Source organism: Chinchilla lanigera, unplaced genomic scaffold, assembly GCF_000276665.1.
Source record: "Chinchilla lanigera isolate Chin_1 unplaced genomic scaffold, ChiLan1.0 scaffold00013, whole genome shotgun sequence".
Taxonomy (NCBI): domain Eukaryota; kingdom Metazoa; phylum Chordata; class Mammalia; order Rodentia; family Chinchillidae; genus Chinchilla; species Chinchilla lanigera.
In genome coordinates, this window is record NW_004955414.1 from 23,207,639 (window position 1) to 23,222,460 (window position 14,822).

The 14,822-nt window shown below is 42.5% G+C and overlaps 1 protein-coding gene across 1 annotated transcript in view; it reads left to right on the forward strand.

The window, feature by feature from the left end:
• Positions 1-14,348, forward strand: part of Syt9 (synaptotagmin IX) — a gene marked incomplete at its 5' end in the record, with an annotated part of 160,824 nt that extends 146,476 nt beyond the window's left edge. The window contains 1 exon segment of the mRNA XM_005380184.2: positions 12,005-14,348. Within this exon segment, the coding sequence (XP_005380241.1) occupies positions 12,005-12,013 (9 nt within the window). The 3' untranslated portion in view covers positions 12,014-14,348.
• Between the last annotated feature and the right edge of the window lie 474 nt (positions 14,349-14,822).

Here is a 14,822-nt window from a genome sequence, read left to right on the forward strand (position 1 = left end):
ATCTCCTGGCTAAAAGGCACAGGCCACACCCATGATACCAACAAGGCCAATTCCAGGCACCCCATGCCCTGCCCACCCCAGGACTGGAGGCCTTTTACTCCTACCCCATGACCTGCAGTTCTGCCACACAGAAGAGCAGCCCTCGCACTCTGACCACTGCTTCTCTCCCACAGGGCCTCAGGTTCTCAAACTGAGCCCGTTTTAAAGGCAGAAAGTCGGGAAGCTTCCTCTGGGGAGGGTCTTCTTCCCTTGAGGACTCCGCAGAGCCCTGAAGCTCTGCAGGGCAACAGATAGTGAGACAGCTCCAGTGAGCCAGAGGGAGCTCGTTTTTATAACAGAGCTACTCTCACAAGAGCTCATTAATCCATTATTCTATTAACCTATTAATCCATAAATGGATTAATTCATTCATAAGCTCAGAGCACTCATGACCAAATCACTTCCCAAAGGCCTCACCTCTCAAATATCATTAACATAGGACTTTCAGGGTTAACTTTCAACATGGGTTTTGGAGAAGACATTTAAACTGTGGTGGTTACCTCACTCTGCGTCCTTTCCCGACAGCTGGGGCAAGAGCACAGGCAAAGCCCATCGCACATAGCTGACAGACCCTGTACTGAAGAACTCCATTTCTGGCTGGCCCTTGCTTGACCAAATGCCCAGAGTACTCTGAATGATCATACCCCGAGTTAAGTAGGGTGTTGGGCTTCTGGGAACCGAAACCTCCACTCAGACTGCTTTACAGAGTAAAATAGTTTCCTGCAAATCCAAAGGTAAGAGTTGTATTTTTCTGGGTGCACACCTATAATCCAAGAACACAGAAGGCTGAGGCAGGAGCATTGCTCAGAGTTCAAGGCTAGTCCGGGCTACAGAGCCAACTCAAGGCCAGCACAGACTACATAGTGAAACTCTAAAAAAAATTTTAAAATAAAGAGTTGTATTTTAATCCAGAGGTTTACAACATCGTAGGGACATCTGCTTTAGCTCTCTGACACTCTCTTGGCTAAGCAACTATCATCAACAGTTGAGGAAATGCTGGTGGGGAACTGGTGGGTAGATTAGAATGAAGGACATCTGAACTCAATAATCATCTTCAAATCCTAAAAACAGGAGGGCCAGGAGCAATGCATCTACCCTTTTAATATAACACACCAGCATCTGTGAAATATTCTTCAAAAGAAGTTGGAATTTCATTGAACAAGTCTCTGGACCCATCTCCCAGTTTATAGGAGACTTGAGGGCTGAGGGACATATGAAACCACAGCCTGAGAGAACAGACAAATGGAGGGTGTGGGAAATTCTACAGATGCCATGAAAGGTGGAAAGCAGAACTGGAAAGCTGCTTAGAAACTAGGAGACCGGCACCTATGAGGCACATCAGTGTTTAACTGTGTTTGATTCTGATTCAAACAAGCACTGCTTAAAGATAGTTTTGAGACAACTGGGAAAAATATGACCTCAAACAGGTATTAGGTAGCATTAAGGAGTCATTGTTCATTTTATTAATGGCAATAATGTTGTAGGGTTTTATAATTTAAAATTTTTTCTTTTAGTTGTATCTGTGCATATTAATAAATGAGATGATATAATCTCTGAGATTTGAATTTTAAATGTTCTAGGATCAAGAAATATTTAATTGATTATTTTTGTTTGGTTGGGGTTTTTTGCCTTTTTTTTGAGACAGGGTTTTGCTCTGCAGTTCAGGCTGGCCTTGAGCTCACTTTGTAGCCCAGGCTGGTCTCGAACTCGCAATGATCCTCCTGCCTCAGCCTCCTGAGTGTTGCAATTACAGGCGTGCACCAGCATGCCAGGTTTTAATTGATTTTTAAAAATAGAGTTCTGTTCAACCCGTTAGGTGTCTTTACTCCATTAGGCCATGTTCCAATGGTTAAACTAATTCTGAGCTTTCCTCCCAAACTGAGAAAAGCATGACTATAAATTAAACCTGGAGAAGGGAAGCATGAAGGGCCTGGGGGCTGGTGCAGACCTTGCTTGAGACCTTTGCTCAGTCGGTGCTTTATCCTTCAGTCAAACATGCTGCACATTGTACAGCTGCTCTCCACCCATGCAGACTCTGGCTGCGAATGACCATCTCCTAGGTCATGTTTGCTGCAGTGAATATCATTCGTCCCATTAGGTGAACCTGATCCCAGCAGGTGCCTATCCTCCCGGGCCTGTCATCTCTTCCTTAGGTGGCCATTGGAGGCAGTTTCAGGCGCCCCTCAGACATCTCTCACTGGAGACTACTTTTATTACAAGAACCTGGACTTGGTTGTACCTTTCCCCTTCAAAATTTTCCACTGTTGGCCCTACCACTTTCTGTTCCCTAAGTCAGTTTGCTACTTGTGCCTTTCCTTCTGGTCCTCCCTAGCCTAGAATACCTTTCCTCTCTTTCCTCATTATGTAAACCCTCCGTAATCCTCAGGGCTCAGTGTGCCACTTCCTCTTCGCGGTGTCCTATGAACCACAGGTAGAGCGAAGTGCTCCCATAATACTTTGCGCGTGCTTCACACTGACCAGTGCAGCCTCTAGTTTTTGTTTTATAATTAGTTACTTGCATCTCTCTTCCCTCTTAGCTGTGAACGCTCTGAGGCCTAGGGTATTGTGTCCTCCCACGGTGACAGTGGAAAGTAGGGTCTGTCAGGATGCTCAGAACTGAGGTATTTAGTCAATCTAGGCTCAGTACCGGCATTTATGGCAGGTGCTGATTGAACCTTTACTCTGTGATCCGCAGAGAAGTTTCTGGTATACGCAGTCAATGGGGCAGGAGGCTGGTCAGTGTGAGAGTATCCAAGGGAGGATTAAGACAAGACACAGTCTCTGCACAGCTCAAGCGCACAAGCACCCTGAGGAGAGAGCGCAGGCACCACACTCGCAGCAGGCTGAGTGCACCTCCCCCCAGCGTCTCTCTTGTGTCAGGAAACGTGGATGCTAAACCCTTCAGTCTTGTTTTAACACTAGCCACATAGAGCACACAAGTGCAAAAGCCAAGAGCCTCTTTCCGGGCTTCGCTCACCAGCACCTCCACAGCCCAGGCTGACTGGGCTCTCTAGAAGGACAGGAGAGCTTCTGCTGCCCCGATACAGCCACGAAGCTCTGGCTTCCTACCTCTCTGGCGTGCTCTTCAATCCAGTCTCTACATTGCTTCCGGGGTCCACGTCCTAAGACACAAACCTGACCATGTTCCTTCCCTATACAAAATCCTCTGATAACCTCCCTTACCCTGAATAAGATCAAGATCACATTCCCTTGGTGGTCAAGGTCCTCTGTGACCTGCTGTCTGTCTGTCCTTACACTTTATATTGAGATCACCCCTAACTGCTAACTTCTTATGCTGTCTTGTCTTTTCTTTTCTTTTTTTCAGTACCAGGACCTGCACATTGAGCTACACCCTCTGAGCTTTATCATTATACTCACAATGTGTTACATACCAAGCCCTTTTTTATTTTCATTTTTGAGACAGGGTCTCGCCAAGTTACTGAGTTGCCTAGGTTGAACTCAAGGTTGCAATCCTCCTGCTTCTGCTTCCCAGAGTCCTGGGATCATAGACGTGCACCACCACCCCTGCCTTATGCTGTCCTTTCTGCCCTCTTTGCCTGGCTATATGCAGCTCATCTTTTAAATGTCGGGTCAGTAGCCAATTTCTTCAGAAAACATCCTGAAGATCCTCCAGTGTGAGCTACATGTTTCACGTCTGTGCTGTCTTCTCCTAGCACAACGAACCTATCCCTAACCTAGCATTTGGTGCCACTTGATATTATCTGTGTGTGTGTGTCGTCCCTAGCACATCCAGCTGCTCCTCAACAATGCAGACCGAGTGTTACGCATCATTGTGTAACCACTACCTGGCAAAATGCCTGGCACAAAGTCAGCACTGAGCAAATTCTTGTTAGATAGGACTCCCACTTCTTCTATCTTGCAGCTTCTAAAAGGATTACTGATTTCCTAGGCCGAATGTCAGCTTTTCAAATCTACGAACATAGTCGTTCTAATAACGTGTGAAGTGACTGAGCACCAGCTCTGAAAGCCAACAACCTTTCATTTTCTTGGGGACTAAATGAGCCTTGCCTTCTCTTTGACACTTATTTCTCCAAGCTCTAGGCAACACCTGTGAGAGTTAAGACAGTGGCAGCCGAGGTCTTAGTCATCATCTCAGATGAGATATGCAGCAGCACAAAAGCTCAAACAGTTCTCATGAAGGTCTTTGTAAGACTGATATTAATTCAAGAGGTAGATGGGGAGATACATGACCACGTCCTCCCGGAAGGTCAGAATTCCTGCGTTCTTTAATCACCACACTGGCCTCCACACTGTCAGCTCTCCTCAGAAGTCTTCAAGGGGCCTCTCTGCCTTGCATCGCTGCTGTATTGCAATAATCCGTTCCAGGAAGGAACAGCCAAGCTTCCTTTAAAACAATCATTGTGGGGTGGGAAATGCTGGATTTCAAGCATTCGTTCATTTATTTGTTCAGCAAATATGCATTCAATACATACTGCGGGTACCAAAAATTCATTCGTGGCATGAAAATAGATAAAAATCCTTGCTCTAGTTTCAAGTACATTCTAGTGGGAAAAAGCAGAAAATAAACATTGTAAATGGGTATTTTGCATAACATTGGAGGTAGTAAGTGCTATGAAAAGTAAAGCAACTAAGGTGGATAAGAGTGGGTGTGTTGTGTGTTGTGGTTTCAAAAGGGTGAATTTTTATGACTTTGTTTTTATACAGGGTCTGGATTTGAGCTCATTGTGTAGCACCTTCTGGCCTCAGACTCTCAGGAATCCTCCTGCCTCGGCCTTCCAAGGGCGAGGATTATAGGCTGAGGAAACAGCTAATACAAAGGATTTAAGGAAGTTCGCACAAGGAACAGTGAGGAGAGTGAGAGTTACAGAGACAGAGGGAGAGGGGAGGGGAGGGGAGATCAGAAAGCTGGGCAGAGTTCAGGTTACAGAGAACCTGATAGATTTTTTTAAGTACATGACCTCTCAGCTGAGATGAACATGGAGCCACTGCAGATTTTCCGTAGAGATGTGACATGATCTCAGCTTACAACTGATCCCTCTCCTGCTGTCTTGAGAACAAACCAGATAGGGACAAGGGTGGAAGTGAGCCTCTCCACTAGGAATCTATTGCTATAATCTAGGTAGAAATAACAGAGGCCTGGACCATTGCAGAACAGGCAAAATAGTTAGAGGTGGTTACAGAAGTGATGTATTTTGAAGGGAGACCCAGCAGGATCTCTGGGTATAAAAGAAAGAATTGAAGGCTGATTTCTAGATTTTAGACCTGGCCCAGTGGAAAAATAGGATTGCCATGAAGTGAGTGAGGAAGACTTCATGTAGAGCACCTGTACAGGGTGATCAAGAGTTACTCTCACTAAGCTCGAAGCATCTATTGGATGTCCACAAGGAAACATGAAATACAGGTAGAGTCAGAAATCTAGAATTCCAGACGAAGATTAGCCTACTGTTATAAAGATGGTTGAGATGTAAGTATAGAAGAGATTGAAAGGCCAAGAACCAGCATAGTCCAATATCTATAAAGGTAGGGAAGAGAAGAGAATCAATACTGAGAAAGTGTAAGTCATCGACATGGACTCCAAGTAACTGACACCAAGACCAAAGTCATGGATACTGAGAGAGTGAGGTATGCTGGAAGCTAGAAGAAGAAAGGAAGAAAGAGTGGCCAGATGTGTCAAATAAGATATAAGTGAGGACTGAGACTGACATCGGCCTTATCAGTGTGCTGGATATAGGAGACTGGAGTCCTGGATTGAACAGTAGCCTCCCAAAAGTCGTGTCTGCCTAAAACCTCAAAATGAGACCTACTTTGGAAATCAGGTCTTTGCCGATATATTTGGTTAAGACAGGGTCATACTGGGTTAGGATAGATCCTAAAATCAGTAACTAGTGTCCATATAAGAAAGCCATCAGGGTGTGGTGGTACCTGACTGTAATCCCAGCTTGGGAGGCTGAGGCAGGAGGATCTTTGCAAGTTTGAGACCAGCTTGGGCTACAAAGTGAGCTCAAGGGCAGCCTCATCTGCATATGGAAACCCTGTCTCAAAAAGACAAAAAAAAAAAAAAAAGAAAGAAAGAAAGAAAGAAAGGAAGAAAGAAAGAAAGAAAGAAAGAAAGAAAGAAGAAAGAAAGAAAGCCATCCAGATACACTGAGGGACAGACAAGGAGAATGACACCTGACAATGAGGTAGAAACTGGAGTGAAACCTTCAGATGGACCATGGGCCTGCCAACACCTCAATTTCAGACTCTGGCCTCCAAAACTGCAAGAGAACAAACTTCTATCATCCTAAGCCATATAGTTTGTGGTACTTTATTACGGCAGCCATAAGTAACTCGCGCATTTGGTAAAGCAGTCATTTAATATCTCTGGATCTTGGTTTCCTGAATCTTTAAAATAGAGAAAAGTAATCATATCCACCTCAGAGTTGTAGTAAAGAGCAAATTAATTAATATTCATATTATTCTTAAAACAATTCATATCAAATGCTGTATAATGTTAGCTATTATAATAATTATAAATCTATTCATTTTGTTTTGAAATTAAAACACTCATTTTTTAAACTTGTTTTTACTTCTTTTGTTTTGGTTTTTTTTTTGTTTTTTTGAGACAGGGTCTCACCGTGTAGTTCAAGCAGGCCTCAAACTCACTGTATAGTCCAGGCTGGCCTCAAACTTGTGGTAATCCTCCTGCCTCAGCTTCCCAAGTGCTGGGATTACAGGCATGTATCCCCATGTCTGGCAACTTGTTTTTACTTCTAAATCATGCCATTAATTTAATCTTCCCAAACTTGTAAATACTAATTTTATGTTTAATAAAATTCCCTTAATTATTTTGAAATACTTTTTTAAAACCTTATAAATCTGGCAAATAAAATTCCCCTAAATATTTGAGTACTCTTTAAGCAATTAATTAGCTGAATTTTCCTAATCATTTCAAGCTACAGTCACAAACTTGAAAGGTGAGTACATCAAATACTTCAAATATCAAACTCAGTAAGTATTAAACAGATTATTCCCAAGCACTTAACCTTCACAATGCTAAAAGAAATTAAGCATTTCTACACCTTAAAAATCAACTTTGTTCATTTATTATAATAGATTTTTCTAAGCATTTAAATATTGACTATAGATTTAACTAGTTAAGTTCTCCTAAATACACACATTAAAATCATAAATTTAGTAATTTTCTAGAATATCATCTTGTTAAGCATTAAGCTTAAAAGCATAAAACAAAGCAGAATGAGGATAGCAAAATATGTATTTTCAGCCAAATAAATATAACAACAGAAAAGCATCAATATTTTGTCAAACATGGTGGCACATGCCTATAATCTCAGCACTCAGGAGGCTGAGGCAGAAGGATTGCTGTGAGTTAAAGGCCAGCCTGAGTTACATAGCAAGACCCTGTCTCAGAAAAAAAAAGCATCATTACTTCATCTTATTTATTGGCCCTTCCTGGTGTTAACGTGTTACCTTTCCAAGTAATAGGAACAGAATGATCAGTTTAGATTCTCAAAAATAATTGAGTTCCAAAAGATCATTCAGAAATTTAAGTCCAACACTGCAAAAGTAAAATGTGGGACAGGGCAAGGTTAACTATATTTGTCCCTCTTCTTCCCTAATTTGGGTAAGTAGAATTATGCATACACATAGCAGTTATAGTCACATTCCCGACTGAGGCTTCATTTTACTACCTCGCACCATCCTTCATCCTATTGTCCTCTGTGGGTAACTGTGAACACCTCAAAAGTAGGCTGTGCATCGTGCATCCTTTGTGTTCCTAATGCTCGCACAAAGAGCAGATGCTCAATACATGCTGAAAATGTTAATGCATAAATTAATGTGAATGTAGAGTAGCACATCCCAAAGCTCTTCCACTTAACTTTATCTGTACTTTTTGTTTTGTAGTAATTCCTTATCATAACCCCTCCTCTGAAAGAATCGACTATTCTTCTGAATGGGGCCTTCGTTGGAGCTCTTGTTTCTCAACTGTGGCTTAATGAACCATTTTCAGGTTCATAACAACATACATGTCACACATTCCACCATCTGTCACCTTCCTCCTCAAGGCTAACTTGACAGTGGATTATAACACCCCGCTCCATAGTCTAAACTGTTCAGAATTCTTTTCCAGACTGAGACTCATTTGTAAGAGGTGCTGTTGTGGAACTGCCATGCAAAACACAATAGAATTTGCCATCCTGGGCCTATGTGTGGATCCGTAAAGAGGTGGTGGAGGTTGTGGTCTGCCACATAAATGTTTATTAATTGACTTTGCTTAGACTTGGTTACCTTACGTGTTGAAATGTAATATCTGTCATAGAGGGATGAGGTAAGGATTGACATAAGGTATGTGACCTTCTTAGGCTAGAGCACCAGGTGAGTGAATGCTCAATAAATAGTAGTTGTTTCACAAAGGTACTTATTTTCCATGCTATTGTCACAATCTCCCGAGTGATGGTATACCTTATCTTGACATGTTTTATTTCTACACCATTCCAGTTCTTAAAGAGGAGAGAGGGAGTGAAAAATATAAAATGCTCTCTTTTGGGGAAAGGAAGAAGCTAGTCAAATTCTAAGTGGACCAAATGTGAAGTTTTTTCATATACATATTTGCAAAGCTGTACTAAGCAATAAGTGGTCCCAAAAGTCCTGAAATTTTGTGCTTTTTAGATACAGTTCTAAAATATAAGTATTAAGTACATATAAGATTGAATCATGTAATGTGAATCACTTCATTTCTTGACAAGCTTCGTAACTCAATGCCCTGAGATACTTCCTGTAATCAAAATCCATTTTTAAATTCATCGGGAGATAACGTCTGATGTTCCACTCATCTTTTCATGTTCTTAATTGCAGGTCAGTTTCCATGGCCTGTGTCACATCAGCTGTCATTTTTGTGATTGAAATGTCACTACACATTACAGTTTTCCTTGGGACAGTTCTCATCTTTGGTTTCAATTAGATTTCATTCCAATCAAATCCTTGTGTCTCAGTGCAATTGAATTCACTTAAAATCCTCTGTTCAAACAGGATTATAATCACCACTTCCTGCTGAAGTTCCTGTTATCTTCCAAACCTGTGATACTGCCTGGGAGGCCAGTGGGCCTGATAACAAAGACGCTGCTGCCCTGCCCAATGCAGTAAGCCTGGAGCAAGCTCAGCCAACGTTAGGGCCACAGTGCTTAAAACATCATGGCTGACTCTGGGGTGGAGGCCATGGTCTCCACCGATCCCCCACCAAACCCCACTAAGTTAACGCTCCTCTGAACTGTAGAAAAATCTTCCCTCAGACTTCACCTTATAAAAATGTTGGCTGAATGACTTATGAGTTTTAAGAGTTGGGAAGATGTTGTAATGTGTTTAATTTGTTTGGTTCGGTTCTGTGTTTTCAGTCTTAGTCCCAAAAGACAGAAAAAGGGTGGTGAGTGGCAGCATGATTTATTCACACCATACTCAGTTGTCCTCCTGACACAACTGAACCTCTTTTTCGGACCTCATTTGCATGCCTGAGTCCCTAGAATGTTTACTCCCAATGGAAAGACCGTTGGTAGCGATGATTTACTACTCTAAAGATGGACTGAACCTTTCCTTAGTCACAACGTGGCTTTGTGTAAACCAGTTTCTACAGCTCTGTCTCCTCTAATAAAGAACCTCACAGGGCTCTTTTAAAGATGTTTAATTCCTATCATTTTGTTCTGAAACCCTGTATCATTTTTATTGTGTTTGCTTTGTTTTGTTTTTGTCTATATTGTTGGTATTTTGCTATTGCTCTTTTTTATCATTATTCTCTTTAAAATGAAAAAAAAGCAGAAATTTCCTACCACTTTGTAACTCTGTATTGTCTGTACTGTTCTTTGGCTATTTTGTAAAAGGTTGTCTGCCTGTTAATGTTTTCCCCTTCTATTTTTAAAATAAAAAGAAAAAACTGGGTGTGGTGGTGCACACCTGCAATCCCAGCACTCAGGAGGCTGAGGCGGAAGGATCTTTGTGAGTTTGAGACCAGCCTGGGCTACAAAGTGAGCTCAAGCCCAGCCTGAACTGCATAGCAAGACCTTGTCTCAAAAAGACAAATTAATTAATTAATTAATTACATTTTTAAAAAGACAAAAAAAGAAAAAAAGATATGTAAAGTTTATAACCTAGTGCCTAGCACACAATAAGTATTCAAAATTAAGGAAAGTGGCACATAGCACTTGGCTAATAGCATAACTAATTCCAAATTACATTCATTGGTGGGGCTGGCCTTATTGACAGCTTGCCTTCCCTAATTGGGAAGGACTTAGCCACCGGCGGGTGGGGTTTTCAAGGATGGTCTCACAGCTGATGAGCAAGGGGCTGGAGGATGCGGAGCCTGATGTGACGGTCTAGAACGTAGAACCCTTTGGAAGGCACTCCAGAGTAGCTCCTAGCCTGGGAAATTTACGTATGAATCAAAATGTCAAGACAAATATCTCTGTTCATCCTTTCCTGCTAGACTCAGAAACAAATACCAGATTTTTCAGGGATGGGTGTGTATGCTTACACACATGCACACACTTCAAAGCTCAGGGCCACAATCAAGCATGGTTCTTTTTTTAAAAAATTTATTTAAAAGAGTAAAAGAAGGATAACATAGTAATAGGGGGATCTACCGAATTACAGACAAAGTGACAGGACATTTTCATTGGTTGTTATTTTACCTATGGGTATCTTCAAGATAGTTTCTCAGGAAAACAAATAGACAAATAATAGTGAGTTACAGACAAAAATGGTAGGAAATTATCAATGGTTGTTGTACTATACTTTGGTTTCTTCAAAGTGGTTTCTAGGGAAAACAAATAGAGCTATACATGAGTGATCAATAATCATTGACTATTCTCAATGGTTGTGTAGGAAACACATAGTAATAAACATATATCCATTTACGAAATAGCATAGGAACAATACAAACATTACAGAGTTATGGACAGATTGGTAGGAAATTATCAATGGCTGCTGTAATACATGTTGGTATCTTCAAAGTGGTTTCTCAGGAAAACAAAGATATGCAAGAAAGATCTAACAAGTAGTTACAGCCCAAGGGTTGTGAAAAATAGCAGATTACCTCCTCATCAGTGACTCCCCTCACTGAAGTATGACAGCTGGAAGGAAGGCTAGGACTGAAAAGAAGGACCGAGAGACCAGCACCAGTGAAGCATGGCTTTTCTTCTACCACATACCCCCAGCTTTTATTACTTTACTGAATACCCTGGAAGGATTGCTTTACATGCAAACTTTTTACCTCTAAAATAGTCCGTATATTTCAGTTTGAGAGTGTTTTCTGCCTTTTATAGTTTATGTGTAATTTTTTATTATTACTATATCCATGGAAACAACTTTGGTTTTCTTTCTGTGACTGAAGCATTAATATCCACCATAATCTGTACTGTAATGTACGCTGAGTGGAATTTCAGTTGAATGCTGAGCTGACTGTGCTAATGTAGGTTAAAGTATCTGTGGATCTAAGTCTGGAGCTCCATTAAGAAGCCCATCAGGCAAGAAGGGGATGCTGTGGTATTGCACCATTCGTGTCCTGTTTCTCCAGTCCAGTCTTATTTGCCACCAGCCCACTCCTCCAACTACAGTCCACTCGCCTCTGTCCTGACAGTTCTGCTAGTGCACCGTGCTGTTCCCTACCTTGGCCCTTTCCCACTCTTCTGTGCCCACAGTGGCCCTTCCTCCTTCTCACCTGATGGGCTCCTCTTCAGCCTAAATGACCCAACTCAAGACTTACCCTTCAGAATCCTCTGGGTAGAGCTCCTCAGCCTCCTCAAAAGTTCCTACAGCAGTTATCTACACCTCTATTATCCCCTTGTCCCTCTGTAAGTCCTTTGAAACTGGGGCAAGCATCCTTCTCATGGTCTTTATATTCCCAGCATCCATCACAGTACAGACACTTGTTTGGTGCATATTAAAAATGTACAGTGGCAAACAAAATCACTCTTTTTGTTTGTTCTTCCTGCAGAAACGATGACTGTGGATAAGAGGACAGCTTGTGCCAAGGACACAGTAGGACAACCATCTAACAATGATCTTACGTAACTTTTTCCATCCAGCAACACCCGGACAACTCCAGTGACCAAATGCTCAGCTGTAACCACAGCAATAACTGGCCCTCTTTCCAAATTGGGTTTGGTGAATCTAAATGGTCCAGCCACCTTTGTCAGGTGGTCAAGGTGATGTGCTATGGGGGGAAGCTCATCTCTCATTGCCAAGAACCAAGATTGGACTATGGAAGAAAGCAAGTGACATAGTGAAAGTCCCAAGAGGACCAAGACTCTTAGTGATTAATATAAGGCCCTTGGTAACAGGGACATAGCGCCTGCCCTGGCTGTGGTCATTCTGACATGAAGTTATTTGAATGCCCTGGAAGGATAGAATATCTAAAAATAAATCCAGGTGCTAAATAGGCAGCAGATCTCAATTCAAATTCCACTACCTTTGAACTGATGGCTGTCTTCAGAGAATAGTTGCACCCCAAGAAGTGCTCCAGATAGGAACCCCAAGAAAATAACAGGACAAGCAGGCCCTTCCCCTGGAGAAACTCCAGTGCGGGGAGGGTTCGTTCACAGCAAATTCACTGCCCCCTCCGTGCACATGGCAGAGTACCAGTTGACCATGACTATGGCTCTTTCTTCTGCTTAAACCAGCTTCTGACTTTGGAGATCCTAGAACATTATTTTCTAGGTTGCCAGTAGCTGCTTCCTTTCAGCTGGTGTTATTGCGATTACATGTAATATCCATCCCCTCTAGAGAGGTGCACCTCTCAACGACATATGCATTCTGGAATACCCTTTCCCAGGTACATTCTTCACTAAGGGAACAGCCTCACAAATAGGTGTAGCATGGTGTGATATGAGATCACAAAGACAACACAAGGTCCCCCGAAGGGAAGGCACAGTCTGGGGGCCTTCTTGGCCTGAGTGCCTTTTCAGATATTTCCATATGCAACAGCCCAGGGTCTAGGCTCAGGCAGCCGCATATAGAGGTTTTCTTCTCAGTGCAGACACATATCACTTCTGTAGCACTTGGGGAATGGAAATACCTATAAGAGTGAAGGTCAAGGGCTCTCCCTGGGTAGCTCATTCATTACTCACTTCCCTCCTGCCAATTTCCTGCCAGCTATGCACCTCATCTTTACTGCTTCTGCTTCCACAGAACTGAAACCAAAGGCCTCAGCATACCCTAGGAGGGCCAGGGGCTGTTCCCTGGTGGTCCTCTCTCTGTCCCATTATGGTACAAGGCACCCCTTCCACACATTTATGTCTGTACTCCAAGAGAGCATTCCCCTTTTCATACAGTTTCTTTGCAGTAGAATCCAGAGTTGAACTGTGGTTTACCTTCCTAGAAAGCGCATTATATTCATTTGAGTTCACATTTTAAAGTAAGACTGAGTGGAAACAGGATCCTTGGATGTTATCAGAAAGTTGTGGCTGCCACATCTGCCTCTTACAAAAAACTCTACCTTGATGTCAGATCTAAAAAGGGTGGAGGCCTTTACTTGGGTGGGGCAGTATTATTATACTCCAGCTTCATTCCCTCGCCTGCCTAATCATGTCCATCTCTGATTGGCTTTTGACCATGAGGATTCAAAAGGAATCCAAGTTCTGCCTGTGTCTGATGACATGAAAAAAATTCAGCTTTCTTTACCAAGGTTTCCGTCTGCCTATCCTTCCCCATTCTGGCATCCTCCACTGTACCAGTGTTTAGAACCAAAGCATGAAGGGCTAGTGCCAGCAGGAGAGTGAGCTGAAAGATTGTCCCTAGATCCAGGCAGATGAGCCTAGAAAAATGGTTCCAAAGAACCCAGACTGGCTCCAGTGGATAGTAGCATGCAGCCATCCCATTAAACTCGGACCTGTCCTTGGCAATGGGAGCCTGGGTTGAAGGTCCTGAGGCAGCCGTGCCTATTGTTCCCATCTCAGGATCTTCCTGCCCAGATATGGCAGCCCCGGGGTACTGAAGAGTATGCTACTGGCTTGCTGAGATGAATACAAGGTGGCTTTGTGGAGACAATCTGGCAAAGAGCGCTGCCCACACGGCAGGCAAAGGCCACTGTGTCTGGAAAGCTTGGCTTAGCCTGTACAGCTGTGGCCAGAGGCTGGTTATAAATCTGAACACCTTCAGCCCATCTGTACCTCTGCCTCTGTTCTCTTGCATTCTGTTTGGTTGCCCTTTAGTTCCTAGTAAATGTTCCTTTTGAAAACTCAAATCTTGTGTCATTGAACTTGGGGGAAGGAGATTCTCCAACATCTTTCCAAAGATAGAGAAGGACATAGTACCTCAAAAAAAAAAAAAAAAAAAAAAGATAGAGAAGGACATAGTACCTCAAAAAAAAAAAAAAAAAATGGAAATAGCAATAGAAAGAGAAACACCTAAATTTGATCTTAGGAAGAGACCGTGTGAAGAGCTGGCACCAGGTATTCACCTTCCTAGCTCAGATTCTTTTCCTCTCACTGCCATCATCTTTAAGAAGATCTGCCCTGGCTGTGTGTTACTACCAAAGCACCTCCTGGCCTGTGACCTGGGAAGATCTATCAGGTGATATGATGTCCAAGAAATGCACTATGTGATGGGTACCAGTTGGGAAAATGAGGGGAAAGGAATGGTTTCTACAGTGTGGATGTTTTCAAAATCCAATTAACAATCATAATTAACAATCAAAATTAACAATCATAACTCCAAGTGCAATGATTTCGTCTTCATGGCCATGAGTAAGTGCATATTTCCTAAGACCCTGGAAGGGAAGAAAGTCATTCTTTCACACTTAACACAAAGATGCC